Source organism: Felis catus, chromosome D2 (assembly GCF_018350175.1).
Source record: "Felis catus isolate Fca126 chromosome D2, F.catus_Fca126_mat1.0, whole genome shotgun sequence".
Taxonomy (NCBI): domain Eukaryota; kingdom Metazoa; phylum Chordata; class Mammalia; order Carnivora; family Felidae; genus Felis; species Felis catus.
This window is the reverse complement of record NC_058378.1, coordinates 61,823,744-61,850,081: the sequence shown is the minus strand read 5'-3', so window position 1 is coordinate 61,850,081 and position 26,338 is coordinate 61,823,744. Positions and strand designations below refer to the sequence as shown.

Here is a 26,338-nt window from a genome sequence, read left to right as displayed (position 1 = left end):
TCTAATAGGGAATGCAAACCAGGAATGCTATTAGAATTCAAAGAACGGTGGTGGTGACCTGCGTCTGGGATGGTCAAGGAAGGGTTCCCAGAGCAGATGCCTCTTGATAAGGCCATCAGTGAAGGAAGGGAAGGGGAAAGTACATTTCAGGCCACAGAGGATGGGAAATTTAAGAAAAGCCACACGTATTGCTATTTATTGCCCCTCTCTGTCTCTGTGATCCTCCTGCTGTGTCCCCAGCATCTAACCCAGGGACTGGTAAGCCCTCAGTTAGTAGAATGGACAAACCAGTTCTAAGGTTTCCCTTGATCCTTCATGGTCCCCGGTGATACTGGGTAGCCTTGCCTCTTTTTGAGGGGAGGTTAAGAAACCCACCACCTCTTGTGGTAATGTCCCCTTTGTTCCTGAACCGGAAATGGTGACAGGATTAAGGCTTGAGGGTTGGAGCCCCAGAGCGGGAGTGGCCGGGAACCCCACCCTCGCGGAAGGGTTTGGAGTCGGCCTCTTGGGTTACACGTGTGCCCCAGCTGGGCTCGGGCCCACCCTTCTCTCTCCTCCGTGTTTATTGCTGCTCAACCCTGCCCAAGAAGAGCTGCCGAGTCAGCTTCCCTGGCTGGGCCGGCTCTTGGATTTGAGCTGCTCTGTATCTCTCACACTACCCACCCCTTAGATAAACAGCCCAGCATCCTCCACACGCCGCGAAGTTCCGATGTGGCTGCAAAGAGCTGCATTAGCCAGACCCCTCTCTCTCTAAGAAGGACCCTGGCAGTGGGCCCTGCTTTTCTTCCAGCTGAGTCAAGCCCTTGCTGGAGTGACAGGGGAATCCACTTCCTGCCTGAAAAGGTGGCCGCCGCGAACTCCAGGCTGGGCGGGGCCTTCCTGCCTCACTGCCCACGCGCTCAGTCCTGGGCAGGCCTCTTCACACGAGGCAGCCCCCCTCAGCCTTCCACGTGAGTGTTTTAATCTGTCAAAGCCAGCCCTGAAACCTGGGTGCTGACCAGGCTACAGACCCACTTTGCCTGGCTTCCGGGGGGGAGGGCATGGGGGGGGGGGTGACATTCAGACTGTATATCACACGTGGCCCAGATGTTTATTCCATCGCCCGCCGCTCTGCCGTACTGCGCCTGCACGGAGATGACGAACCGCGCAGCTTTGCAAGCCCTCAATACCGAGTAAACTCAGCTGGGCCGCCTTTGCTTGGTTTGCTCTGGAGTCTGAACCAGGGGATCTGCTTTCTTTGAAAGGTGACCTGTGGGCAGAGAAAATGTCACCTTCAGCTGGTGTTTCCTTTTTGCCTGGCCGCTGGGCCTTGGGGATGACAGGGAGGGCAGATGCTGAGGCTCTGTGGCTCGGCCCTGTTGGTGGGGATTGGTGCCAGGTGTGGCTGGACTCAGCTCCTGGGGGCTGGTGCAGGCCTGCCGGGCACTCATGGGTCTAGAGAGGACCCGCTGACCTAGTACTCTGGGCAGATGGGTTTGTCTTGGCCTCTGGAGGGCCCAGACTAAGCCAGAGTGGGGAAAGAAGAAAATGTGTTAGAGAAGGAGGAGGTGGAGAGAGGCCAGCTGCAAAGCATCCTCCAACAGGCCTTTTGAGGGGAAATTCAAATCTGCGGGGCTGTTAGATGACCCCTGCCTTCCAGGAGACACGTGAACCCACTGAGGCAATTCAATGCTCTTTGGCAGGGAAGGCCCAGGGAATGTGACTCTGCCAGGACAAAGCTGGCTTCATCTCCTACAGGAAGCCTTCCCTGACCTCCCCCTTCAGAGCCTACAGGATCCTTTTCATACATCCTCACTGTTCTCTGTCACTCCAGAAATTGCTTGTCTATTTCTAGCACCACAGCAAAACCTCACAAACTTCCGAATGGGGCCCAGGAAACTGCATTTTTAACTAACACCACGCCTCCCCTTCCAAAGATGGTTCTGGCATCTGCAGACTTGACACTTTGAGAACCATCTTGCCCCAGTAGAGCCTCTCCAGTAAAAATATAATATGAACCACATGTGTGATTTTAAATTATCTAGTAGCCACTTAAAAACATAAAAGAAAACCAGTGAAATTATTTTAAAAGTATTTTTATTTAACATGATATATCCAAAATATTATCATTTCAATATACAATCAACACAAAAATTGTTAATAAGACGTTTCACGTTTCTTTTGCACTAAGTCTTTGAAACCTGGTGTATATTCTACATTTACTACACATCTCAGTTTGGATGGGCCGAATTTCAAGTGCTCAGCAGCCACACGTGGCTAGTGACTGTCACATAGGCAGAACAGCTCTAGAGCTGTGTAGTGAGTACGGTCCACGGGCCAGCAGGTCCAGCATTACCTAGGAGCTTGGTAGAAATGCAGGTTCTCAGGCCCCTGCCTGGACCTATTGGATCAGAACCTACCTTTCCACGGGTTGGTGAGTACATCATATGCATGTTGAAGGTGTGATGCCCTGCTCTACACCTAGATTGTGAGCTTCGTAGTGTAAAGACTATAATTTACCTTATCTCTAGCATCTAACAGAGGGCCTGGCATCTAGGAAGCGCACAGCAAATGTTTTTGGAGGAAAGGAATGAATGCATGAACTCTGCCTGCCCCCTACTCACTCCCGTTGGCCCCATAATCCCCGTGCACTGTGAGTGAGAGTCTCAGAATCTTAGGAATCAGAGAACAAGTGTATGTCAGAGCTGACAGGACATTAAAGTTTTTAGAGCCTAACTTCTTCGAGCCCAACTTGGGTTAATCCCACAGTTTGTTGGGCACAGGCCACCTTCTTTCAGGACAAGAGCAGTTCAGTGAGGGCAGACCACTCCACACCAGGGCGCGTTGCTGGGCCTGCCTTCCTTCTCAGACATCTCTGTACTCTTCCTCAGAAATTCTATAGAGCCATTGCTCAGAGAGACCGTAGGCCTGGCCTCTACATATTAGTTATCCATCAATTTATTCTCAGTCTTCTTCTAGAAAAGATTTAAGGCACCTCTAAATATGCACAGATCCCAACAAAATGAAACAAAAAATAGAAATAGTAGTAAGGAAGTGTGCATAGGCGCATGGACAAGGAGGTTTCCTCTAGCACGATTACCTATGGTAAAGTCTGAAACAACCTACATATTCACAGTAGGAGGGTAGATAAATAAACTATGGCGCATCCAAAGACTGAAATTCTAGGTTGCAGTTAGTTATGGTGGTGCTGATATGGAAGTATTCATTGATGTGGAAAAATGTTCACTATAGAGTGTCAGAGTGTTGAGGAGCTTATTTTATTTACATGCATGGAAGAATGTCTGGAAAGGATATATACCCTAAAACATTAATGTCACTTTTTCCAGGGGAGGAATTATGAGTGATTCTCATTCTCCTTTTGATCACCCACTGCTTCTGTAATTTCTGGTTTTTCCCTTCAGTGGACATGAATTTTTATGTGATACTGAAATAAAATGTACTGAACAGAATATGGGTGAGAAAAATGGGAAAAGGAGAAAATGGGAATTCTACTGGGTATTGAATTTGTTTGAAAATGTATCAATTAAGGAAAAAAATCCTAAGTACAGGTTTATAGTGTTGTGTCCCGGTGGGTATATTTCCATGAAGTAGGCACTTATTAGATGTTTGAGAGATAGACTTACAACATTAAGGTTTGAAAACTCATGAGCCAGCTTTTGTTAAATTTCAGTCTGTACTCAGGAAGTGAAAGTTAATAATGGTGCAGTCTCTGTCTTGTTTTGAATGGAATCCGACCATGACCCGCCCTTCACGTGTGGGCTCTAAATAGCCTGCGTGCCTGTGTGTGTTGGATGATGATTGTGCAAGAGAGCATCCTGAAATCAGGTGTTAGCGCTGGGTGAGGGTGAGGGGTGGGGTGGATGGGAATGAGCGCAGGTGCATGCACACGTGTGAAATCTAGCACAGGACTACTTTCGCCACCTTCATACTGGCACTTTGGTCCAAGCCTCCATCATTAGGCTCCTGCCTGGTATCCTGCTTCCGCCCTATGGCTCATTCACCGCCGTGAAGTTAAGCTGTCCTCCCCGTGGTACGGCCCACCTCTCACATCTCATTGCCTGTACCTCAGCCCCTGCTCGCTCTACTCCACAGCAGCCACACTGGCCTTTTCAGGCTCTTTTTGCACTTCCCGTTCCCCCTGCTGGAACATTCTCTCCCTTCCTTGTGGCTTGCTTCCCCACCTCCTGCGGTCTCTACCAGATTGCCATCTGATTCCTAAGACCTTTCTCAGCACGCCATACCAAGGAACAACTTCTGTTGTGCTCCAACACCTTACCCTGCTTCATTGTTCTTCATAACATTTATCAATACATATTTGTTTGTTTACTGTTTGTCCCCCTCCACTAGAATGTAAACTTCCTGAAAGCAGGGACTTTGTTGCTTTTCTTTCTGGCCATGTTTTTGGTGTTCAGTGCTCTAAGTAGGTACTCAGTAAATATCTGAAGGAAGGAATGGACTTCGGATATCATGTGACTGATCTTCCTCATTTGACCAAGGAGGGGCCTGAAGCCCTACTGAGCAAGCTTCCATGCCTTGCCCAGGGTCACACAGCTGGGGCAGCAGGGCTAGATCCTGCCCTGGTCATTCTGCTTCAGCCTGTGCCTTGGAAGGAAGATTAACCACACACACAGGGGCTGTGGCCTCGTCCATCCTGTCTCCTGTGTGTTTTTCCAGTTTATTCAGAATTTCAGCCCAGAATAGCAGAAGAAAAAAATAGTTGTTCCTCCAGAACCCTGGAAACTCTTCCGGTGGGTCTGTCCCTGGAAAAACAGCAGCAATCTCAGGGTGGGAAGGTAGGAAATGGAGGAGGGGGTCTTACAGCGTGGGGGCAACGGGCTGGGTTTGGTTTTATAATTAAAATAACATCTGAGTCTGTTTCCGCAGAGCAGTTCTGGAAGGTGGGTGGTCTGTCTGAAGTATCAGGTGGGGCCTTCCCCTGTCCTGGCCCAAGATGGTTTGAGATGGCCAGTGGCTAAAGGGCTCACCTAGCAGATAACATATGAAAGAAGCTGAGCCCAAGGAAGGCTCTGGAAACCCCACCTGTAGCCTGGCCTAGAAAGCCTGCTGGTCTCTACCCTGTTCTCAAGAGGGGGCATCTTCAGATACTTCTCTCTATGCCCCCACGCCTCCTTGAGATTGTTCAGACACCCCTTTGATGCATAGAGAGCTCTGGCCTCCTCTCTCTCATGCCCCATGTGGTTTATTAATCGTCTGTGAAATAGGAGATTGAGGTGTCACTCATCCGTGTGAGGGCAGTGGGGCCCTGGAGCAGTGGAGTGGAATGGGGAAGGGACTCTGAGGGCTCTTCCAGTCTTCTGAATCCTGTACCTCTGTCTGTCTGGCTTCTCAGATGCAGCTTTTGGATAAGTTTCCCATTGAAGGTGGCCAGAAGGACCCCAAGCAGAGAATCATCCCCTTCCTTCCAGGTAAGCTTTGGATGGCCCCACTGTTGGGATGGGAGGCAACCTGGGGAGAAGTATTTCTTAGGCTGAGAAAAGGCTGGCTACACGGCACTTGGGAGGCTCAGTCGGTGGCATCCAACTCTTGGGCTCAGGTCATGATCTCATGGTTTGTGAGATTGAGCCCCGAGTCAGGGCTTGGGATTCTCTCTCTCCTTCTCTCTCTGTCTCTCTGTCTCTCTCTCAAAGTAAATAAATAAACATTAAAAAAAGAAGAAGAAGAAAAGGCTGGCTACTAAGCCAGAAATTCTAGGCAGGGTGGGCCTAGGAATCTTCATACTAATAACTCCCCAGAAGATGGGAAGCCCCTGATTGTGAAGGCCACTGCCACCACAGGGACCTCTCCCACCGTTCCCAGGCCACCTCTATTGGGTCCGGGCCATGCAACTTCTAAGCAATTTCTTAGGCTCTGGGACATTGGCTTCCTCTTTCCAGAAAGCACAGACAGATCAAGTCTTCTATGAGAGGATGAAGAACTCCAGGCTGAACTCTTTCCACTAATCCCATTGTAATCATAGAGACCCTTAATCTAAGCACGCTCCCCATGTCCGATCTTGGGTCCTCCTGGCACATTATCCAGCCGAGGCTCTGAGAGCTTACATAATACAACCTGTGAGTTGGCAGAGCCAGGATTTGAACCTGGGTCTTTCTGGCCATAAAGGCCATTAGCCACTACACCATTTTGGAACATGTTCAAGGTAATTGATTGTGTATACTTTAGAGGAAAACTTCCCAGATGTGTCATAATCTACTGTTGCTATGATGTCTTAAATTGGTGTACAATTTATAGCTTACAAAGTGCTTTTTTTGTTATTGTATACAAATGTCCATACTGAGGTATATATTCTGATTTCTGCTTGAGGGATAAAGATGTTAGGGTTCAGAGATGTTAAGTAACTCCTCATAAACGTGGCAGAGCTGAGTCTTCTCCAGTCGGGGCTCTTTGCCCTAAACCTGACCCCAGATCCTCTGCCTTTCCCCAGGCCAGGGAGCAGGGCTGGGTTACAGTGGGCCTCGCCCCCGTTGCTGTTGGGCCCGGCAATGGCGAAGTCAGTGGGACTTTCGCAAGGAGCGGGGTCTCTGTCTCATTACTCTCTGACACCCCGTCAGCCTGTGGTCAGCACCTACTTGGTGACTTGAAAACACATGCAGGGGCACCGCCCTCAGCGAGTTGGTCCTCTCTGAAAGGTGGTCCTCGTACACCCACATCTGCTAAAGCAGCGGAAGGCAAGAACGCGCATTGCTGGCAGTCCTGTGAGTCTCGTGCTAAAATTGCAGACAATCACTTTAGCTATGGGGAAGAACTGCCCTTCCACATCCCACGGTTTGGGCAAGATTGGAACCAGTCAGTGGGGGTATAGAGAATCTCACCCCTAGGCTTCTTCCATGGAGGCAGAGGACTGCTTCTCCGTCACTGGCCGAGGAGTGAACGGAGGGGACTTCCGTGTTCTACCTGGCTTTGCACTGAGTCCTGAGGGAATTTGGAATGTTCAACACCTAGGTGTGTATGACCTTAGATGCTGCTCCAGTACACTCCAGATGCTCTGCCCCCCCCCCCCCAAGGACCTGGGAGCCCAGCTGGGATGCTGTGGACACAAGTGTCCCAGAGCCAACGTGAGGCCAGGGCGGCACCCTGGTATCAGAGGTGGGCTTGGCCTTGGGGCATGAAAGCTGCTTATTTCCTCGAGAGGGATGGGCTTTTTCTCCCACTGGTGGCCAGTTCTCCAGGGAAATATCACCTCGTCATCATTTGTCTGCAGTGAGGGGCTCAGCCTATGACAGGCCCTGGGATAAGTTACCTGGGGCTAGGGGCTGGGATAGCCTGGCGAGTCAAGGGAAGATGTAGCTGTGTTGCCTTCATCCAAGGAGCCTTCAAGCTACTAAGAGGGATGAGAGAGGCAGAGTCTACTCCCTAATCAGGGAACCAGTGCAGGCAGGAATTGACCCTCTCTAGCACGGTGCTGTTCTGAGTGTCTGGAGTGTGTCATTGTGAGCTGAGGAAGGCAGCAAAGCACTCCTAAAGGAGGGGGCCCTGGAGTTGACCTCCAAGGACGGTGGCTTGGAGGGGTGGGGGAAGTGCAAGTCTTCTGTCCTGCCGCTACCAGAGCCCAACGTCTGGGGGGTCACACGGCCTGCCTGACCTTCCCCTCCAGAGTCTGGCTCTGTCAGTTGCCAAATGTGTTAACTTCTGTATATGCCTCAGCTTTGTCATTTGGAGAATAGGGAGGATACTAGCATCTACTTCATGGGGCTGTTGGCGGGATAGAATGAATTCATACGTTTCAGGGGCTCAGAACTGTGGCTAGCCTCTAGCAGGACCCAATTATTGCCAATTCCTGAAACGCGCCTAGTTTTTCACATAGCACACTCACACGTGTAGTCTCATTTGCTCCTCCCAGTGAGGTTATTATCCCCATTTTACTGACTAGGGAACTGAGGCTAAGGGAGACTAACAGACTCACACAGGCCACACAGCAGGAGGTGTAACCCGCACCAGAACCTTATCTCTGACCTCAGGCCCCATCAGCCACCCCAGGAGGATAACCCACAACTGCTATGGCACTGGGGCTCTCTCTGAACTTCAATTTCCTCTTAAAAGGATTGTGGTGAGGGTAAAAGAATTCATGGGCAGCACTTTGCACAGAGCCTGTCCCATAGCAACTGCTCAATAAATGGCAGCTGTGAATAAAGAAAGTCTGCTGCCCCCATGGCCACCCCCATCTCCTGGGAAAGGCCAACAGAGGATCCCTTCTGGCCCCCACATGATGGGACCTGTGTGCAGTGGGTGACATTGTAGAGAGGAATGAGGTTGACTGGCCCCCATCCCATCCAAGGGAACTTGTCTTTCCCCTGTTTTGCTGCTTTTCTCCTCTGCCTACAGTGGGGTTTCCTCTCCGATGCTTCTCTCTTGTTCACTCACTTTCCAGGGCTTTGGCATGGGCATTGCTGGCCGTGCGGAATCCCATCCCGGGGCTCCCAGGCCTATGCCTCGCTCCCCCCTGCCCATGAGAAACTACCTAACCCTTTCATGCTCCACTCCCTCACTTGGACAGCAAGGAAAAAGAAGCCAACGCAATCGGAACCAAACTAGGGAGAGCCGCGTGGGCACGAGGGTTCCCAACCTGCCCCAAACCCAAGAGGAGAGGGGAAGAGAGAAGCGCAATGTGGAATGTTTCCTGTCTTGGGTCAGGTTCCTTAAAAGTAGAGACTGAGATGAGGATTCTTACCCGGGTGACTTGGAGGGCTGCTCTCAGGTGCACATCCCAAGGCAGTGAGAGAAGCAGGGCAGGGCAGGGGAAGAAGCCCAAGGTGGATGGCACCAGAGTTATCCCAGTGTCGGAGACACCTTCTATACTCCCCATAGGTCATCCATTTTCTGGAGGCCTCCTCTCCCCCAGAGGTCGTGGAGTGTGGGCAAATAGCCCCTGTGGGCTGAGGGCAGGGGACATGCCTTTGGAGAAGGGGCAGCTGTGAGCCCCCAGCGGCGAACACCTACAGCAGTGAGGGATGAGAGCATGTGCTAGTAAAGGGGTTGCGGGCAGGGGCCAACATCTACTGTATTATCTAACACCAGTTAAGTCTCTGTTTCTACGTCCTGCCTTTGGGGAGGCAGCCGAGGTCACCTGCTGACTCCCGCAGGCTCAGCCCTGACAGCGTGACTCAGCAGAACCTGAGACACACACACCAGCTGCCTTCACTCTTCCAACCCTCAGGAGGCTTAGCAGCCAGCCTCGGGAGCAGCTCTGCCAGCCCTTTTTCAGAGCCAGGAACACCCAGGGGGAGAAAGCAGAGAACACCCATTATCTCCAGAACAGTCTCGATTTTAGCTTCCCAGGTGCCAAGATGTGATGGGCATTTCTGGGGCCTGGGGTCAGGGGATGTGTTTGGAGCATTAGCTAGCTGCTTTGCTTTGTCGTGCCTGGCCCAGGGGGGCTCGTGGAAGTTTGACTGGCTGGTGGAAGTGACAGAGAAAGCAAAGGAATTGAGAGAAGAGAGGGAATCTGTGGCTTCCCATGGTTAACAAGCCCTCATCTGCCAGTCAAATCCTAGCAAAAAACAAAAATAAAAAAAATAAAAATAAAAAATCCCACACATGAGCCATAAATCTCAGGATCTAGGACACAAGTTTGTGGTGTGTCTGAGTAGTGTATGGCCTGCGTTCAGGGTCAGCCTGTGGGTTTGAAAAGTGGCGAGGGTCTGGGGTTTCCGTGGCCAGAGGCAGAGGCTCCATCCCAGGAGACTGTCCTGCACCACTGCTAGAGTCGGTTTAGGGGGAGGGTGGCTGGGAGCAGGGCCAACAAGGTGATGACAGATAGCCGGTGCAATTGCCAGACCAGTGGTCTCACATTTGCATAGCGATCAAATCCTGGATAAGGCTTTGTAGGGGAACTGTCCACAACCCACTTGTTCCACTGGCTCTAGAACCTACTTTCTGGGCCTAGAAGTGAAAATCCACTATGCCCTGGCCCATCTGTGTGTTTGTGAGGCCTGCAGAGCCCGCAGGAGGGGCATGGAGAAGTTATGACCTTCATGTGGGACAGGTGGTTCTCCAGCAAGGCATCTCTGGGAAAAAGCCAGGTGGTTTTTCAGGCAGGAAGAGGCAGAGAATTATGCCTGGGCCTGATGCCTTGGGAGTGAGTGAAGGGGTGAAGAGGAAGGAATCCCTCCAGTCATGCCTGGGCCTCCAAACCCCACATTAGGTGAGAGAGAGGGAGATACCCCTAGCTGTTTTCACTGACCTTTATGGCCTCCCTTTGAGACAAGGCCCCTATCTAGTTCTCTCACATTTCTATCATGGGGCCAGACACATAGTGTGTGCTTTATTAAGACTTATTGGTTGGGCGCCCCTGGGTGGCTCAGTCGGTTGAACATCCAACTCTTGATTTCCTCTCAGGTCATGATCTCACGGTTTGTGAGATTGAGCCCCACATTGGACTGTGTGCTGACAGTGGGGAACCTGCTTGGAATTCTCTCTCCCTCTCTCTGCCTGTCCCCTGCTTGTGCTCTGGATCCCCAAATAAGTAAACTTAAAAAAATAAAACATTTAAGACTCATTGGTTGATGACAAATTGGACATTCTCCCTTATGTACGGATACCTTTTATTGAGCCCCTTCTGTGTGTCTGGCCTTGTGCTGGGCCCTCTTACAACCCTTTTCTCCAGTCCTTATGGCGTGGTATGGGGGCATTATCCCATTTTAGAAAGAAATCAACTCAGTTTCCCCCACTACTTAGCCATTAAGTAGTAGTGCTGTCCTCCTTCCTGCCCTGCCCTGTACCTTTTTTGGGCAGGGAGGAATTGCCCCAGCCAGCCTCAGCTGGAAACTTTCCCCCACCCACTTTGTTGGTTCCATATCCTCCAGACTAGGGACCTGGGAGTTTCTGCCCAAGGACCCAGCACTACAGCGGTCCCTCCAGCTTCCATCGCTATCTTATGCTTCAAGAGTGCACTACGTGGGGCAGAGAGTGACCTGAACCTCATGGGGACTCAGGCGACCTGTAAGTGCTCTCATTCTATTGAGTGTCCTGAGGTCACTGCAGCTGAGTAATTGATTTTTTTTTCCACACTTAAACAGCTTAGTTTATTATTATCTTAATACAATTACAAACAGGATAGCCCCAGGCTTTCAGAGCACGGTCTTCATTTAATTATGAGTCTCCCAAGATTACCTATTTGGTTTTCCTAAGTCACAGCATTTTAAAAACTTTGTATTTTGAAACAGACTCACAAGATGTTGCAAAACTACTAGGCACTCCACATTCCTCCCCTCCAATTCCACCACCACACTGCAGGGTAGGTGACTCTATCCCAGTTTAAGGAGAAGTCAAGTCACCTTCTACCATCACACAGCCACCAAGGGGTGTACCAAGTGCCCAGCTTCCTCCAGTGGTAATGTCTTGTGTAAATACAGTGCATTATCAAAGCCAGGAAATTGATATTGGCAGGAGTCAGTTCCCAAAGCTAAAGACGTGAGCAAAGGATTTTTATTGTAAGGGGTTGGTGAGTGCTAGCGGGCAGGCATGCTGGCTGGTCTTTCAGAAGGACGCAATGGTTGACAATAGTCCCTGAGAAGCTCCACTCCCAGGCCTGACTTCTTGGCATTCCTATCTCCAAGTGGAAAGCAGAAGTGAATCTTGTTTTACATTAAGGCATATTCCTGAGAATCTCTGCAAATTTAGTTCTGTGGGACAAATCACATCATCTTTCAGTTGTCCTAAATACTATTCTATTTAAAAGAGTCATGGGATCAATCCTTTTGCAAAGCAGAGCACCCCTTCTTTGGAAATAAATTCTTCTTTCCATGGTTTCCATATACTGGGATAACTTCGGGCTCCTTCTGAGGTTGTTGGACACAGAGCAGACCTGGAGCATGGGTATTGGGGCAGCAGCATTGACCCCCAGGAGGAGCAGAAGAACTCTGCTCAAGAATGGCAAAAGATCTGAGATTTGATCACATTTGCAAGACAAACAGTTAGCTTTCCCTACTTTCGTGGAGGCCAGTAGAAAATATGAGGCTCCCAAGTCAGACAAAAGGCTTTATTATGGCACATTTGCGTCAGATCCCATTGCCTCCAGGCCCTGTGGGGGTGAATTGTGTGCCCAGACGAATGCCTGTGGGCTACATGATAGGAGAGGAAGCCAGATCTCAGGGAGCCCACATCTCTTATAGCGGGCAGTAAGCAAACCTACCCTGTTTTCCTTGGAGACACGCCCTATCTCTGTGTCCCAAGGCTATATGCAAACCTGCTGTTTACTCCGGAGCAAGACGCTACCTCTGTCCTCTAATCTGTTTCTTTACAAACACCTTTGAAAAGGTAATCCAGAACAAAAGGCAGTTAGTGCCCTGTTGTTAAGACACGCAGAAATGCAGGAGTGCCAGGGAGATGATCTCACAAGTGTATTAGTTGCTTTCTGGGGTCTCCTGCTTTTTGGAGGGGTGGACAGAAATGATGATCTTTAGGACATTGGGCCAAGTATGGTGGGCTCAGCAGCCTCTCAGGGCAGCCTACTGTTTACATGGAACTTTCTGCCTTGTTTTAAAAGACTGTTGTGGAAAATCCATCTCCTGTTGCCCATCCTGGGTTTGGAGTAGATTTCCTGTGTATCCTGAGTTTGTCAGTCCAAGGAGGCTCCCTGGGAGGAAATGGTCATTACAGAGTGAAGTAGACAGTGTAGCTGCTGATGTAAAAAGCAAACAACTGTGACCAGGGATCAAGGGGCTTCAGAAGCCATGCAGTGGAGCAGAAAGAGGTGAGCTCACTCTGCAGGTTTCCTCCCACTCACAAGCCGTCTGTGTCTCTGTGCTGGCTGGGACTGGGCCTCTGAGCTTCTAGAAAGCCCCTTCCTCCTAATGGCTGAGTTAGTCCCACCTATAGCCATCAGTGCTCCTGAGTTGATGGATCCTGGAGAAGCTGGGTAGCTTAGGAATAAAAGTGAGCCATAATCAAAGTAGGCGCCACCAGTCTTATTATCTTCTGAGCTTAGAGGGGTGTATTTTTAGACAGCAGGCATGCTCCGCTCTTTTGTACTGGTTCGCCAGTTTACATACCGGCCCCTTAATGAAGAGCCAGTTTGGAGCCACAGTGCAGGAGGGTGCTGGGTGAATTGCAGGCTCAGTCTCTGGGGCCTTCCTCTCCCTGCCCCCCAGGGCCCTGCGCTGCAGATCCGGTGTTTGTTCAAGCACAGAAGGAAGCAGGGGGAAGGGATGTCTTCGGCTAGAGCTGGTCCGTGGCTGTGGCGTGGGGGAGAGCTGGCTCTCTCCCTGGGCTGTAGGCATTTCTGTGTGTCCACACCAGGCGCCAGCCTGAGAAAGCCCTCCCCACAGGGCCTTGGAAGCCAGGAGGGAGGCAGCGTGTCACAGACACTGGCAGACACGGCAGCCCCTGGGGGAGAGTGCCCAAGAGGCTTCTGAGCCTCACTGATGACCTGGGTGGCAGGAAAAGACAAACCTTCTACGTGATAGAGTAGGAAAAATAGGGTCTGCTGGTAATGCCAGGGTTTTAAGAAGATGGACAAGATTACAGGCCTAAGAGGCGCTGTGTACTGTTTCCAACGTGGCTTTCCTCTAACCTCCTCTGGGAGTGCTGGGTCCTCTCTTGCTGTAATTATTGCCCCCACCCCCAAAGTCATTCTCTCACTCTGTAATCTGGAGTGGGTGGTTCTCGGGGCCTGCTGTTGGCAGCTGGTTCTGAACGCTACGAGAAAGAGCTGCATTGTTCGTTCCTGCCATAGGTATTTCTTGAGCACCTACTGTGTTCCAAGGCCTAGCTGGAGGCACTGGTGATGCAGCTGAGAACAAGGTAGACCAGTCGCTGCTCTCAGGAAGTTCACCTTCCAGTGGGGGAGTCAGAAAGCAAACAAATAAATGAGCCATTCCCAGTAGTGATAAGTGCCAGGGAGAAAAATAACGAGGTCTGGTGATCTGGGGCATCTGAGGTTAGTGGTCAAAAGGGCCTCTTTGCAGAGGTGACAGGGGCAATGAGGGCTTCGGGCGCCAGGCTAAGGGGACAGCAAGGTCAATGACCCGAGTGCAACTGAAGGCGTGTGTTTAAAGACTACCAAGAAGCGGATGAGGCATGTGGGGGATGTGGGGGAACGGAGTCACCACAGAGAGCTGGGCAGACAGGAGCTGTGAAAACCAGAAGCTCCAAAGCGTGTCTCTCATGGCAGAGCTACCCAGGAAAGAGACAACTCCATAAGCTTGCATAAACTGTGCGACCCTGACCCACGGCCTCCAGAGTCAGTTTCCTCATCTGTCAAATGGGTTAACGATGCTTTGGCATGACGTTCCAAGCAGTTAGTGCAGAGCAAGTGCTGTGTGGCTCAAAGGGAGAAGTTCTGGTGCTGTGCACCTGCCATTCCTCCAGACGGCTTTGCAGCAGGACACAGCTGTGGGGTTGCCTCTGGTCTGCACCCCCCCCCCCGCCCCGCCTACCCTCCCTCCCTGTGCTGATTCAGCCCTATGTATCGCATCTCAGCCCCGGTGGCACCTCTCGCGGCTTCTTGCCCATGGAAACTTGAGGTCATAAGGAGCTGGCTTCTGAGGAGCTGACAACCCAGCTGGCTGATCTGGGATGAAAGGCGGGGAGGGGCCTGAGCAGCCCTGGCCCCTTCACCGTGATGACACGGCAGGGCCACCAGCTTCACAGGCTCTCAGCTCTAGGGCTGCCAGCTCTCGCCGGGAATAAGGGGCTTTGCAGAGCAGGCCGCCACTGGAAGATGGCTTTCAAAAGTACACATGGATCAGGGCCCTCAGCTGTTCCCCTGTGTCATCCCCACACTTGGAGACCAGGGAAAGGGTCAGGCCGTTTCGTTATAACTTGTCTTCCTCGTCCAGAGAACGCCGGAAGGGAATCAACCTGCTGAATACCCACCCACACCCTCAGCCCTGAATGGACTGGCACCTCCCTCAGGAGGCCTCTGATCTAAGCAGAAATGTGTGTCTTTCCACGGGCCTGTCAGTCCGTTTAATTTCGCGTGCAGTAAAACGTGCCCAGACGCGGGAGTCCACACGCTGGGTTCGGGTGCCTCTCTTGCCAGTCAGTGAGGCACAGGATTGAGGAAGTTAAACCAGAGCAACCGGGGATCGCCTTGCGTGTTGGCAGAATCACCAGATGCCAGTGATTTCAGGTGGCTGCGACATTCCTGATCTTTCCCTGTGAAAATAAATCATCTCCTTAGTTGATGCCCAAGTGTTCTTTTATGAGGGTCAGATGCCCTCACTCTGTGCTTAGAGAGGACTGCTGTGCCCTGGGCGGGGGGGAGGGGGGCACTGTCAGTAAACACATACTCACGTCTGGATGACTGAGGGGCCAGTTCCCTGAGCCCAGGTGTGACAGAGGTGAGAACAGGAGGGCAACTGAGGCGGGAGAAGAAAGAAGGTTCTGGGCCCCTGGTGGTGCGGTGAGAAGCCTGACCGATGAGGCCGTGTGAACTTTTCAGTGTGGCTGCCACACAGGCCCAGGCTGTGCCGTTGTCACGGGCCGCGCTGAGGGGTGAGGATTTGTCACGTGTGGTGGGAAGTGTCTGAAAGGTTTTAAGCTGAGGGGCCTAGGCTGGACGATGCTGTGGAGAGAAGTCAGTCTGAGACCTGTTTTAGAGGAACATCCGAGAGGCCTTGCTGAGGGCCGGGGGTGAGGGGGGAAGTAGAGAATGATGATGCGCATGGTTCTGCTGAGGGCAACCCTGGCCAAGATGGCCAACCGGTGCTTCCCAGCACCCTCCCCACATCCCCGCCTTGGACTTCGCCCCTGGGAGTGAAAGGGGATGATGTCCTCCCTCCATTCTGAGATAGCTGAAGCCTCCGGCGCATGTGAAGGATGTTTTGTGGTGGGGAGTGCCTGCCACCAGCCTCCCTCCCAGGAGCCTCTGGGCACTAGACACTCTGTTTTCTGGGTCTTGGATTCAGTGGGGAGTGCGAGGGGGGTCAGTGGGTGGTGGTGGAGGAGGCAGAACACTGAGGCCCATTGACAGGGAGCTCAAGGCCCCTCCTTCAGAGGTGAGGGGCGCTGGTGGCAGATCTCCACAGTGTCCCTGGCCTGACCCTTCCACCGTTCACCAAGGTCACCCCAACTGGACCCCGGCCCAGGGATGGAGCCTCAAGCCAGAGCTCTTCCCTGGCAGGAACTGAGCTGACCCTTGGAGCCTCCCCAGGCGCTTATGAACTGACACACCATTCATCCAGAGGCCGCCTGGCTTCGAGCAGTACAGTAGCTCTGGGCCCTGAAAACACCTCCTCTCCTTCACCTGCACTGTTCCAAGGACTGATGTCCACTGAGGGGCCCCCAGATCCCAGGCCGCCTGGCCTCCAGACCACAGTGGGCCAGAGGGACTGGCATGGCCTGAAGGTGGAGTCTGTTCTCCTGAACGCACCTTCACAAGGCAGAGAAGGAAGTGCATGGGGTGGGTGGGGCTTGCCTGGCAGCTCTAGGTCTCCTCTACCCATCAGGGGCAGGGTCTGAGGGAGAGGGGCGACACGTCTGCTTCTCCCTGGGCCAGAGCAGAAGGGCTGGATTTTACCTTAGCGAGAATGAATCGGGGCACATCTCAGGGAAAATTTCCAAAGCTGCGTTGTCAAAAGAAGCCGTGTGACTCCGCAGCTCGGCCAGCCCTAGAGCAGCATGGTGGTTCTGACAGACCTGAACCTGGCCTTGGGCTCAGACAGATCGAGATTCACAACTCACACCAGGGCTTTCTACGTGGCACTGGTTGTCTGAACTTGAAACTGCTTTTTTCACGGTGGAGGCAGGTAGGCGTCACCTTTCAGCACTGGAGGCCTCAGAGCTAGGTGAACCTGAGTCAGATCCGTGTTCAGCCTCCCAGGAGCTGCCTGACCCTGGGCCAGCTTTACTCAGCATCTCTGCACCTCCTCAGAATCCTCATCTATGAGATTCCCCGGGGGCTGTTGAGAGCATTGAATGAAATGTTACCTGTTAAGCACACAGTAAGCACTTAATACGTGGTGATGATTTGGTGAATGGAGCTCGACAAAAAAGGCTAAGCTGTCTCCTTGGAGCCTTTCCAGGAGTGAGGTTGTGCACGCAGTCTTGTGCGTTTCAAGGTCTGCCGCTCAGAATTTGGTTCACAGGCGAATAGCACGAACATCATCTGAGAGCTTGTTAGAAATGCAGAGTCTTAGCCCCACCCCAGATACACCAAATCACAGTCTGCTGTGTGCTGGCATGCACAGGAAAGTTTGAGAAGCACTGTTTTAAGGTCCAGTGATGCCCTTCCATAGGCTGACTCTGTCCTCAGGACTTCCCTGGTGTATGGCTATGTTTAGTCCGTCCGTGTAATATAAACCACTGAACCTCCTTCGGTGAATTAATTTCTGACCCAAGCTTCACACAGGTAACTTGGTAAGAGCTATGCAGACCTGAGTTGCCCACCCGTTTCTGGCACCCTGTGGGATGGGGGCGTAAGTTACTGCATAGCCTCTGTCCCCCACCACCAGTCTAACCTGGAGGACACTTGGCCCCAGCCACACTCCCTCATCAGCTCTAAGTCAGGACTCTGTAAGTCCCCACTCTTCCAAGACAGGGTGAAGTTTGGGGCCAAGAAGATGCTAAGGTTTTTATTTCAGAAGTCTGTCTGGATTGGGGGTGGGCGAGACTGTCCTGTGAATCCCTTGTGGTTTTGAAGATGGCACGGCACAAGTATGTCTAAAGTCTGTCTGTCCAGTTATACTGCAGGGTTAGGAGCAGGAAAAGTGCTTGGGTCTCTCTGAAGAAGTCTCTGGCAAAAGGGTTAAGACAAAAACAAACAGACAAACAGGCCCTGGTTTTTAAAAGGAGAATGTTTTGCTCTTCTCTATAAAACAATTATAGCAAACCTAAGCTCTACAATAAGGGAGCCAAAGGAGCAGGACTGAGATGAATGAGTGACTGTTAACTTGGTGCCTTCTCTGCTTGGCAAGGTTTGTACTCCCAGCTGCTTCTTTCTGATCTGAAAAATGAATTTGCAACTTTAATAGTTGGTAATTGGTGAAGATGGCTAGTAAGGCCTATGTGGCTGGCAAAGCTGTTCTCTCTTACTAGCAGGTGGCCCAGAGATCACTTTTTGTGGAATTGGCTATAGGGGAAAAGTTGCAAACAGCTTCCTGAGAAATGGTGTGCCGCTTGGAACGTTTAGCAAATTAAACAGTTGGTTATAAAGGAAAGATTCCTCCCTAAGCATTATAGCTACCATTTAAGTACATACTTGTGCCAGATATCGTGCAAAGTGTTTCTGTGCTTATATTGCCTCATTTAATGACAGCTACTTGCTTTACATATGAAGAGTCATGGGCTGGAAGGGGTATATGACTTGCCCATGGCCACTCAACTAGTAAGATGCAGGGCTGGGATTCAAACCCAGGTCCTTCCACTTCCAAGCTCTTGACCACTCACTATTCTCTATGTCCTGGCTGTGCTTGCTGCAGAGTGAGCTTGACCAAAGATGTACTGCCTGGAGGTTTGCTATATGAAATGTGGGAATACTACCTATACTAGAGTGTTTGCATTTCTTTAAACTATATTTCAAGCTTTGTATGGTTTTATCAATTAGACACTGATCAGCTTTGTCCTTTTTTGGGCACTTAATAAAGTGTCACATTCCTACGGTAAAGGTCTTGCCTAGATTAGATTGTTTTCGGCTACTTTTCACTTAACCTACCCAAGTTTAGCCAGCCACCTAGTGGCCAAATCTGGAATTGCAGGCATAGTTACCAGAAGGGAAAAATTGCAGGCTTTGTAAACACATATCCATAAAGTAACCATGCAGCAACAGTCATCACAGTTTAGTAAACCATGGTTCAACAAGGAACTAAAATTGAGGAAGAAAGAAATCCTACTTTACCTTTGTTTCTCTCTGTGGCCCTAAACCAGAGAGTTTTCATTTGGGGCACCAAATAGAACCTTAGGAAACATCACATGGTTTTACTTGCTCATTCCTAAAACTTGGTGTGAGAGGAATTCTGAGCCTACTTCGCTGTTCCTGACAGCTCTTCCTCCAAAATTAGGAGGGTCTCCTGTGCATTTTAGTAGATTGCAGTGTATTCATTCAGATATGTTCTCATGGGGGCATAAGAACAAGTCCTAGATCTTTCTGAGCCTGAGTTTCCGCATCTGGGAAATACTAGGATTGGACTTGATACTGTCTGGGTTTTCTCATAGTCCCAATATTTTGCAATCTAATAGCTTTTAAGACCAAAGGGATAAATGTCCAATGATGAAACATCATACAAAAGAGAAAACATTTAGGGAAACAGAGGTCTCGTAGGCCCACCTCACATCCCACTGCATTGACAGAATATGGCTTCCTCTGTATAAGGCCAGCTTTGTGCCCTTCCCCCCACCCCCTGTTTCCTTTGGAAAGCGCAGAAAGCCCCCTTGTCTTGAATGCTTCCCTGCAAAGGGCTCCTGCTGAAAGACTGCACACACAGCCAAGACTTTGACCTTCACCTTTGAACCCCTGACTTACTTGGTGAGAATGAGTTTTTATCCTTCTCTCTCTAGGTTTTGGTGGGGGTGGGGAGAATCTAGCTAGGGTTAGCAGGAATTCAATGAAAATATAAATAGAAACATGGTCTATAAATAACACTGCCCCCAAAATATCTGGAGACATGAATACCGGCAGACAGCGGACAGTCACAAATCATGACGGCCTGGACAGTGAGTGAGCTTTGTTCATTTGCTTTGGGGTCTCTCGGGATACTCCAGACTTGCCAGTGGGTCCTAGAGAAACCCTGTCTCTTTCTGGGCTCTAGAAACGCCTTCCTTGTTCACTGCCCTCACACCCATCTTCTCCTAAACCTGCTTTGTGAGCAGATACATGTAGTGGAGCAAAGTAAAGCTGCCTGGAATCGGACCCTAGCTTTTAGTCTCAGTACTGTGTGACCTGGGGAAATTCAGAACGTATCTCTGGGCTTTCTTCCTCTGTGGTCATGGGGATTTTCAAAACTGGAGTTTTGAAGAACAGGAACCGCGCCTGATTTTATCTTGGTTAAGAGGGTGGAGTCTAGTGCCAATCCCTGTATTGCCCCCTCTAGCTGTCTGGCCTTGGGCAAGTGACTTAACCTGTATACTTCAATCTCCTTGTTAAATCGGCGGGATAATGGTATCTGCTTTGTTGAACTGTTGTAAGGAGTAAGTGAGTTAATATTTTCAAAGGGTTTAAACCAGTGCCTAACACATAGTAAACATATATAAATGTTTATGAAATAAAGAAATAGGGGCGCCTGAATGGCTCAGTCGGTTAAACATCCGACTTCAGTTCAGGTCATGATCTCGTGGTTTGTGAGTCCAAGCCCCGCGTCGGGCTCTGTGCTGATAGCTCAGAGCCTGGAGCCTGCTTTGGATTCTGTGTCTCCCTCTCTCTCTGCTTCTCCCCCATTCACACTCTGTCTCTCTCAAAAAATGAATAAACATTAAAAAATAATGGTGATAATAAGGAAGGAAGAAAGGAAGGAAGGAAGGAAGGAAGCAAGGGAAGGAAGGAAGGGAAGGAAGGAAGGAAGGAAGGAAGGAAGGAAGGAAGAAAGAAAGAAAGAAAGAAAGAAAGAAAGAAAGAAAGAAAGAAAGAAAGTAAGTAAGTTACCTGGTACATAGTAGTAGCTGCTTAACAAAGTTGTCAAGTGAATGACTGAATGGGACCAGAACTGCCTATCTTGAGTCAACAAGGGTAATGTAATAAGATTGTGTGTCAGTTCTTTCTAAGACCAGGATGCTTTAAAATGTAAGTGGGGTTTTTATTCTTACCTGCTGGTGTGGCAGTCTGGCAGGAGTTAGGTACACTCCCTCCTTGTCCTCATCCATTATTTCTGCCTTGGACACGCTGCATTTTGTTTGCCTGGGAGAAATGCCTGGAGCTCGTGCATCTTGGCAGGTAGAGAACTGCTCGCTCTGATGCATTGCTCTACAGTAGCACCAGCCTCTCTGCGTAGCCTCATCCCCCATACCCTTTTTAGAATGACACCCGCATTTTGCTTAGTGCCAGCGAAGTTCTTTGCTAGCAAAGCCAGCTCTTACATAGACCAACGATGGTGTAGCCTTTTGCTATGTGCGTGCCGTAAACATAAGAGAAAAAGAAAACAAAGCTCCCTCCTCTCGGAAAGCAGCCTGAATGTTCCAAATATGTCTGATTCAGGTAACCCAGGGGCTCTCTCATGAGCAGTGCTGGGCCTGGGTCAGTGACCTCGTGCTGTGGAACAAATTACATCCTCCCGCCCCCAATTTAGCAGCTTAAAACAATAGCCAACATTTCTTATCTCAGAGTTTTTGTAGGTCAGGAATTCAGGAATGGCTTAACTGCACAGTTTTCATACCACATCTCTTGGGAAGTGACGGTCCAGATGTCAGCACAAAGCGTGACTGGGGACTCACTGGGCAAGACAGCTCACTCACGTGACCGGCAGACTGGTGCTGGCTGCCGGCAGGAGACCTCAGGTCCTTGCCATATGGACCTTTCCATAAGATGCTTGAGTGTCCTTACAACATGGTGGCCAGCTTCCTGCAACATGAATGATCTCAGAGCAAGACAAGAAGGGGGCTGCGATGTCCTTTACAACCTAGTCATGGAAGTCACCCTGTCCACGGGGAGGACACCCAGGGTCCTGCTGCTTCACAGATCAGCCCTATACAGTGTGAGAGGGGACCGTGTGAAGTAAGTGACCTGAGGTGTGCGTCACCAGGGGCCACCTTGGAGGCTGACTACCACAGGCTCCTCTGAAATGGTGTCAATGGTGACAGCTCTTGTTGTGGGGTTAGGATTGGGGTAGAAATTAGAAGTAGGAAAGACAGCTGAGTACGGGGCCCAGGGGAATATAACCTGTCGGTGCAAGAGCTACACAATCCACCCCAGAACCAGGCTGCTGGACCAGCTGCCCTGCCGAGTCCCAGCCTGGCTGCTAACTCACTTCGTGAAGTTGGGCAAGCCATGGCCCTCCCTGAGCTCAGCCTTGACCCCAGAGAGTAAGGGGTCTGGACATGATGACCTGATCTCCTGGTTTTAACCCCAGGATCCATTTGGACTGTGGTAGCTGTCGACACTGGTGAGAACACGGGCTTGAGCTTGTGCTACGAGTGTCCCACCAGCGACTAGGCCCAAGTGTGCGGCCCGCCCCCTGCCGTGCCGTCCCCGACCCTCAGCGTTAAGGTTTGAGGGAGAAGTGCTTTAGAATGGGCTGATGGTGCCTGTGTTCCCCCCACTCCCCCAGGTAGACACTGTGGTCCTTGGCCTTGACGGTCCAGGAGCTCAGGTGTTTCTCAAACAGTACAACTTGAATGGCTCTGCTTTGTTCTGTGTGGTCCATGTGATCAAACTCCAGTCACCCATTCAGTCTCTTTTAGTACCACTCGTAACCTGCACCCGTAACCTCCCAACGCATTCACTTTACTTTAGCTGGATCCTGTTATCTCTGGACCTTTGCTCAGGCTCTTCCCTCCTTCTGGAACATTCTTTCCCCTTCCCTTGCCCTGGCTCATTCCCACCACGTTTCAGGCCTGTCCTGCCTCCTGTGTATCCCCGTTGTAACAGGTAACACTGCAACGCAATGCCCACACAGACTGCATCCCCTGAGAAGCAGGGACTGTGTCTGAGTGGTGCATCATCACACCCCGGCCCCCAGCACAGCACCTACATTCAGAAAGGCTGGATTGTCGGTGAGTGCGTAAGTGGTGCTGGGTGACCGTGCTCATGGGGTTGGGCTGGGGTTAAGACGTAGCTCTTGGGGGAGCTCCTGGGTGGCTCATTCAGTTAAGCGTCCAACTTAGCTCAGGTCATGATCTCACAGTTCGTGGGTTTGAGCCCCGCGTGGGGCTCTGTGCTGACAGCTCAGAGTCTGGAGCCTGTTTCAGATTCTGTGTCTCCCTCTCTCTTTGCCCCTCCCCTGTTCACACTCTGTCTCTGTCTCAAGAATAAATAAACATTAAAAGAATTTTTTTAATAAATAAAAAAAAGACGTAGCTCTTGGGGAAGGCAGACCAAGAGGATACACAGAGAAAAGGTACAGAGAAAAGAAGGAATAGAGCAAACTAAGAGCCTAGGCGCTTCCAGACGGCCTAAAGAAAGAGGCCATGGCACATTAAATTTCAGCTCTGCCGCTTACTCATTTTGTGACCTTGGGCAGGTAACTCAGGTCACTTTTCCAAAAATCAGTTCACCCATCCATAAAATGGGAATGGCAACAGTACCCAGTACCTAGGTCATAGACTGTCATCAGATCAAATAAAAGAATAAATATAAAATACATAGCACAGTGCTTATCTCACACCAAATACTTGGTGAATGTTACCTATTACTTTTATGACGCTCACTACCCTCGCCGGAGGGCGAGGAACCACAGCAACTGTGTGGGTGGGAGGGTGCTGAAGAGAGTTGACTGGGCTCAGTTCTGCCAACAGAGCCAAAGCTCAAGAAAGGCAGTCTTTGGGGGACTGTGTCCACCCAGAGGGAGCCAGGCAAACTTCCCTCTGGCTGGCACGGCCAGGCCTGTGGTTGTGCGGCTGTTTTCCAATGGGCCTCTACATCCTGGGGATTTTCCTCTGCTACAGACCATCAGAAGTAAACTGTGTCTTTCAGCATCACTCTTGGGACCGGGGCTGCCCCTGCCTGTCCACAGCCTCCTGGGCTGGCTGGGCCTTTCTGTTGTGTCACTGTGCCTTGGAGGCCCAGTACCCCTGGCCTGCCCCCCACCACTGGCCCCTGCTGTGGGCCAGGCCACAGGGAGAGGCTGCCGGAAAGCTCTGCCCAGCGTCCCACCGTCCCCTTTCCTGAGGGCAGCCTCCCCTGGCAGGGAGGAGCTGGGGCTGCTGGGGCTGAATAGGGCCTTTTATTCTCTGGCTCTCACAGGGAGGGTGCTGAGCCACTGCCCACCACGCCCGCCACACCCACATCCACACGGTGGGGACAGCTTGGCCCTGATGCTGGGCTCTGAGTTAACCACACTCTCTGGCCCCACTCTGTCTGGGTCCTGGAGGGCGAGCCCATCCCGCCTGTGGCCCCCAGCATGGGCAGGGTGAGCTACATGTGCTAGTCCCCTCAGGGGTGTGTGTGTGTGTGTGTGTGTGTGTATGTGACTGTGTAAATGAGAGAGACAGTCTAGAGCGAGAGGGTGTCAACACACACACACACACACACACACACACACACACATCCATTCAGCAAATGTCAACTGGGGGCCACTGTGTGCCAGTCGTTGTGCTGGGCCCTGAGGATACAATAGTAAATGAGACATCATACAAAGAGGTGAGACCGTTACACATCGCAGTGAATTCTGGGGAGGAGACAGTGGAGGGGCTGGGAGAGAGGCAGAGAGACCCAGTACTGCCGAGGCCTCCCCATGCGTTCATCTGAAGTATGGAAGGCGATATCTGTGCAAAGGGCCATGGGGACTGTGTCCTGGGAGAGGGGACGTATGCACACAGGCCCCGTGGTGGGAGAGACCTGGGCGTGTCTGTGGCATTAACTGATGCCCAGCATGGTTGGCATGATGAGACCTGATTGCAGAAGGAGGCATGAGCCAGACCCTGCGGGGCCTCTCGGGCCACGGAAAGGAGTTTAGATTTTATTCTCCGCGCACTGGGAAGTCACTGAAAGGTTTAAGCAAGGTTTCATTTTAAGAATGTTATTTGGGCTACTGGGTGGAAAATGGACTGGGAGTCAGACAGACGAAAGGTCACAGTACGACTCACGGGCTGTTAGCCAGACATGGAGTGATCTGGCCTTTCCCTTCTCTGTAACAACAGGCGCTTTGTGTCGGACCCTTCCTGCGTGCCCCGCTCTGTGTGCTGTGCTTGTCCCGCGTGCTGCTTCCACTTGGTGTCTCAGCCCTGTAATCCCACATGGTAGATGAGAAGGCTGATGCGGTTAAGCGTCCGACTTCAGCCAGGTCATGATCTCGCGGTCTGGGAGTTCAAGCCCCGCGTCAGGCTCTGGGCTGATGGCTCGGAGCCTGGAACCTGTTTCCGACTCTGTGTCTCCCTCTCTCTCTGCCCCTCCCCTGTTCATGCTCTGTCTCTCTCTGTCCCAAAAATAAATAAAAAACGTTGAAAAAAGTTTTTTTTTTTTTTTTAAAAGAAAGGACAATGGCGGGAGGGGGGCGTAGTGCTGGGTAGCTCAGTTGCTTAAGCTTCTGACTCGATCTCGGCTCAGGTCACGATTTCACAGTCCATGGAATCAGGCCCCCCATCAGGCTCTCCATTGACAGCATGGAGCCTGCTTAGGATTCTCTCTCTCTCTCTCTCTCTCTCTCTCTCTCTCTCTCTCTCTGCCCCTTCCCCACTTGCTCACTCTCTCACACCTGTTTATGGCCCCAGGACACGGGTTCAAAAGGCGACCCACCCTCTGCGACCCACCCTCTGATCCTACTGCTGGCAGATGAATGGTCCTAGATTTTGATTTTTTTTTTTAACCTTCTCACTGGACCAGGAATAGGAAAACACAGCTGGAAGGTGAAATCAGACCAGTATGACTGTGGCTGAGAAGGCCAGTGCCTTTTGCCTTTGCCACCTGGCCCACCATTAGTATACATATTACACCGGTTTACCAAGCACTTTCTAGGCTGTGCTCAGCCGTGTCCAAGCTGAGCTCTGAATGAGACCACAGCCTTTGCCTTAAGGAACCCCAGTGGCATCCAAGTGGCAATTGTCCTCAAGTGTGGCCACTTTAAGCACTGTTATAGTTAATCCCAAATCCTCTCCCTTCCCTGGAGCTATCTGGCACGTCTGAGGTCATCCACAATGCTCTATCTACCTCCCAGGGTTGCGCTGGGCCAGCCTATATTTCCTGCCAACCCATGGTGCTCTCGTGGCCAACATCCTTCCCTAATTTGATATCTACTGGGAATCCCTAGATGCCGGCTACCTTCTAGGTGATTCATAAGACCTGAGCTGCCCTTGTCTGGCAGCGTGTAGTGAGAACGTGTAGCTCACTATACGTTCTCTCCAAAGTGAGAACGTATAGCTAATGAAGTATCTCCAGTCTATATCAGGGCCAAAGACCAACCCTGGGCATTCTCCAAACAAGGGAGAACAAGCTGACAAATTCAGAGGGTTTGTTTCTGTGAACACGGCTCTTCCCAAAGCTAATGCTGTAGGTAAGCATTTACCCTTGTTGACAACAATTAATACAAGTATGTTCACATTTCACAGAAAAGGGACTTCATTCCAGGGATCGAGACTCACTGAGCCCTTCAATTTGCTGCAACTTGAATCAAATCATAAAGCATATACTTTTAAGTAAGTCTGGAGAAAATAAAAGTAAATGCCACTGAAACAATGAATGTGTCAGTGCCCCCTTCTCTGTGACACATACCACCCAGGCTGGAGTTTCAACATCCATACTAGTGTAGAAGTACCAACAAACCCCAGCTAAAATCTTCTCTGGTGTAGCGAAGGTCTTCCG

At 50.9% G+C, this 26,338-nt stretch overlaps 1 protein-coding gene across 7 annotated transcripts in view; it reads left to right on the top strand.

Moving 5' to 3' along the window:
* The window catches only part of SH3PXD2A (SH3 and PX domains 2A), a 243,177-nt gene that overhangs the window by 84,760 nt on the left and 132,079 nt on the right, over nt 1–26,338 (top strand). For 5 of the 7 annotated variants that reach the window (XM_045040633.1, XM_019813773.3, XM_011287436.4 and 2 more), the window contains one exon: nt 5,351–5,426. In XM_045040633.1, coding sequence (XP_044896568.1) covers nt 5,351–5,426 — 76 coding nt within the window. Of the gene's footprint in view, nt 1–4,534; nt 4,794–5,350; nt 5,427–26,338 lie in introns of those variants that run through there. The other 2 variants (XM_045040634.1, XM_019813775.3) reach the window with 2 other exon arrangements.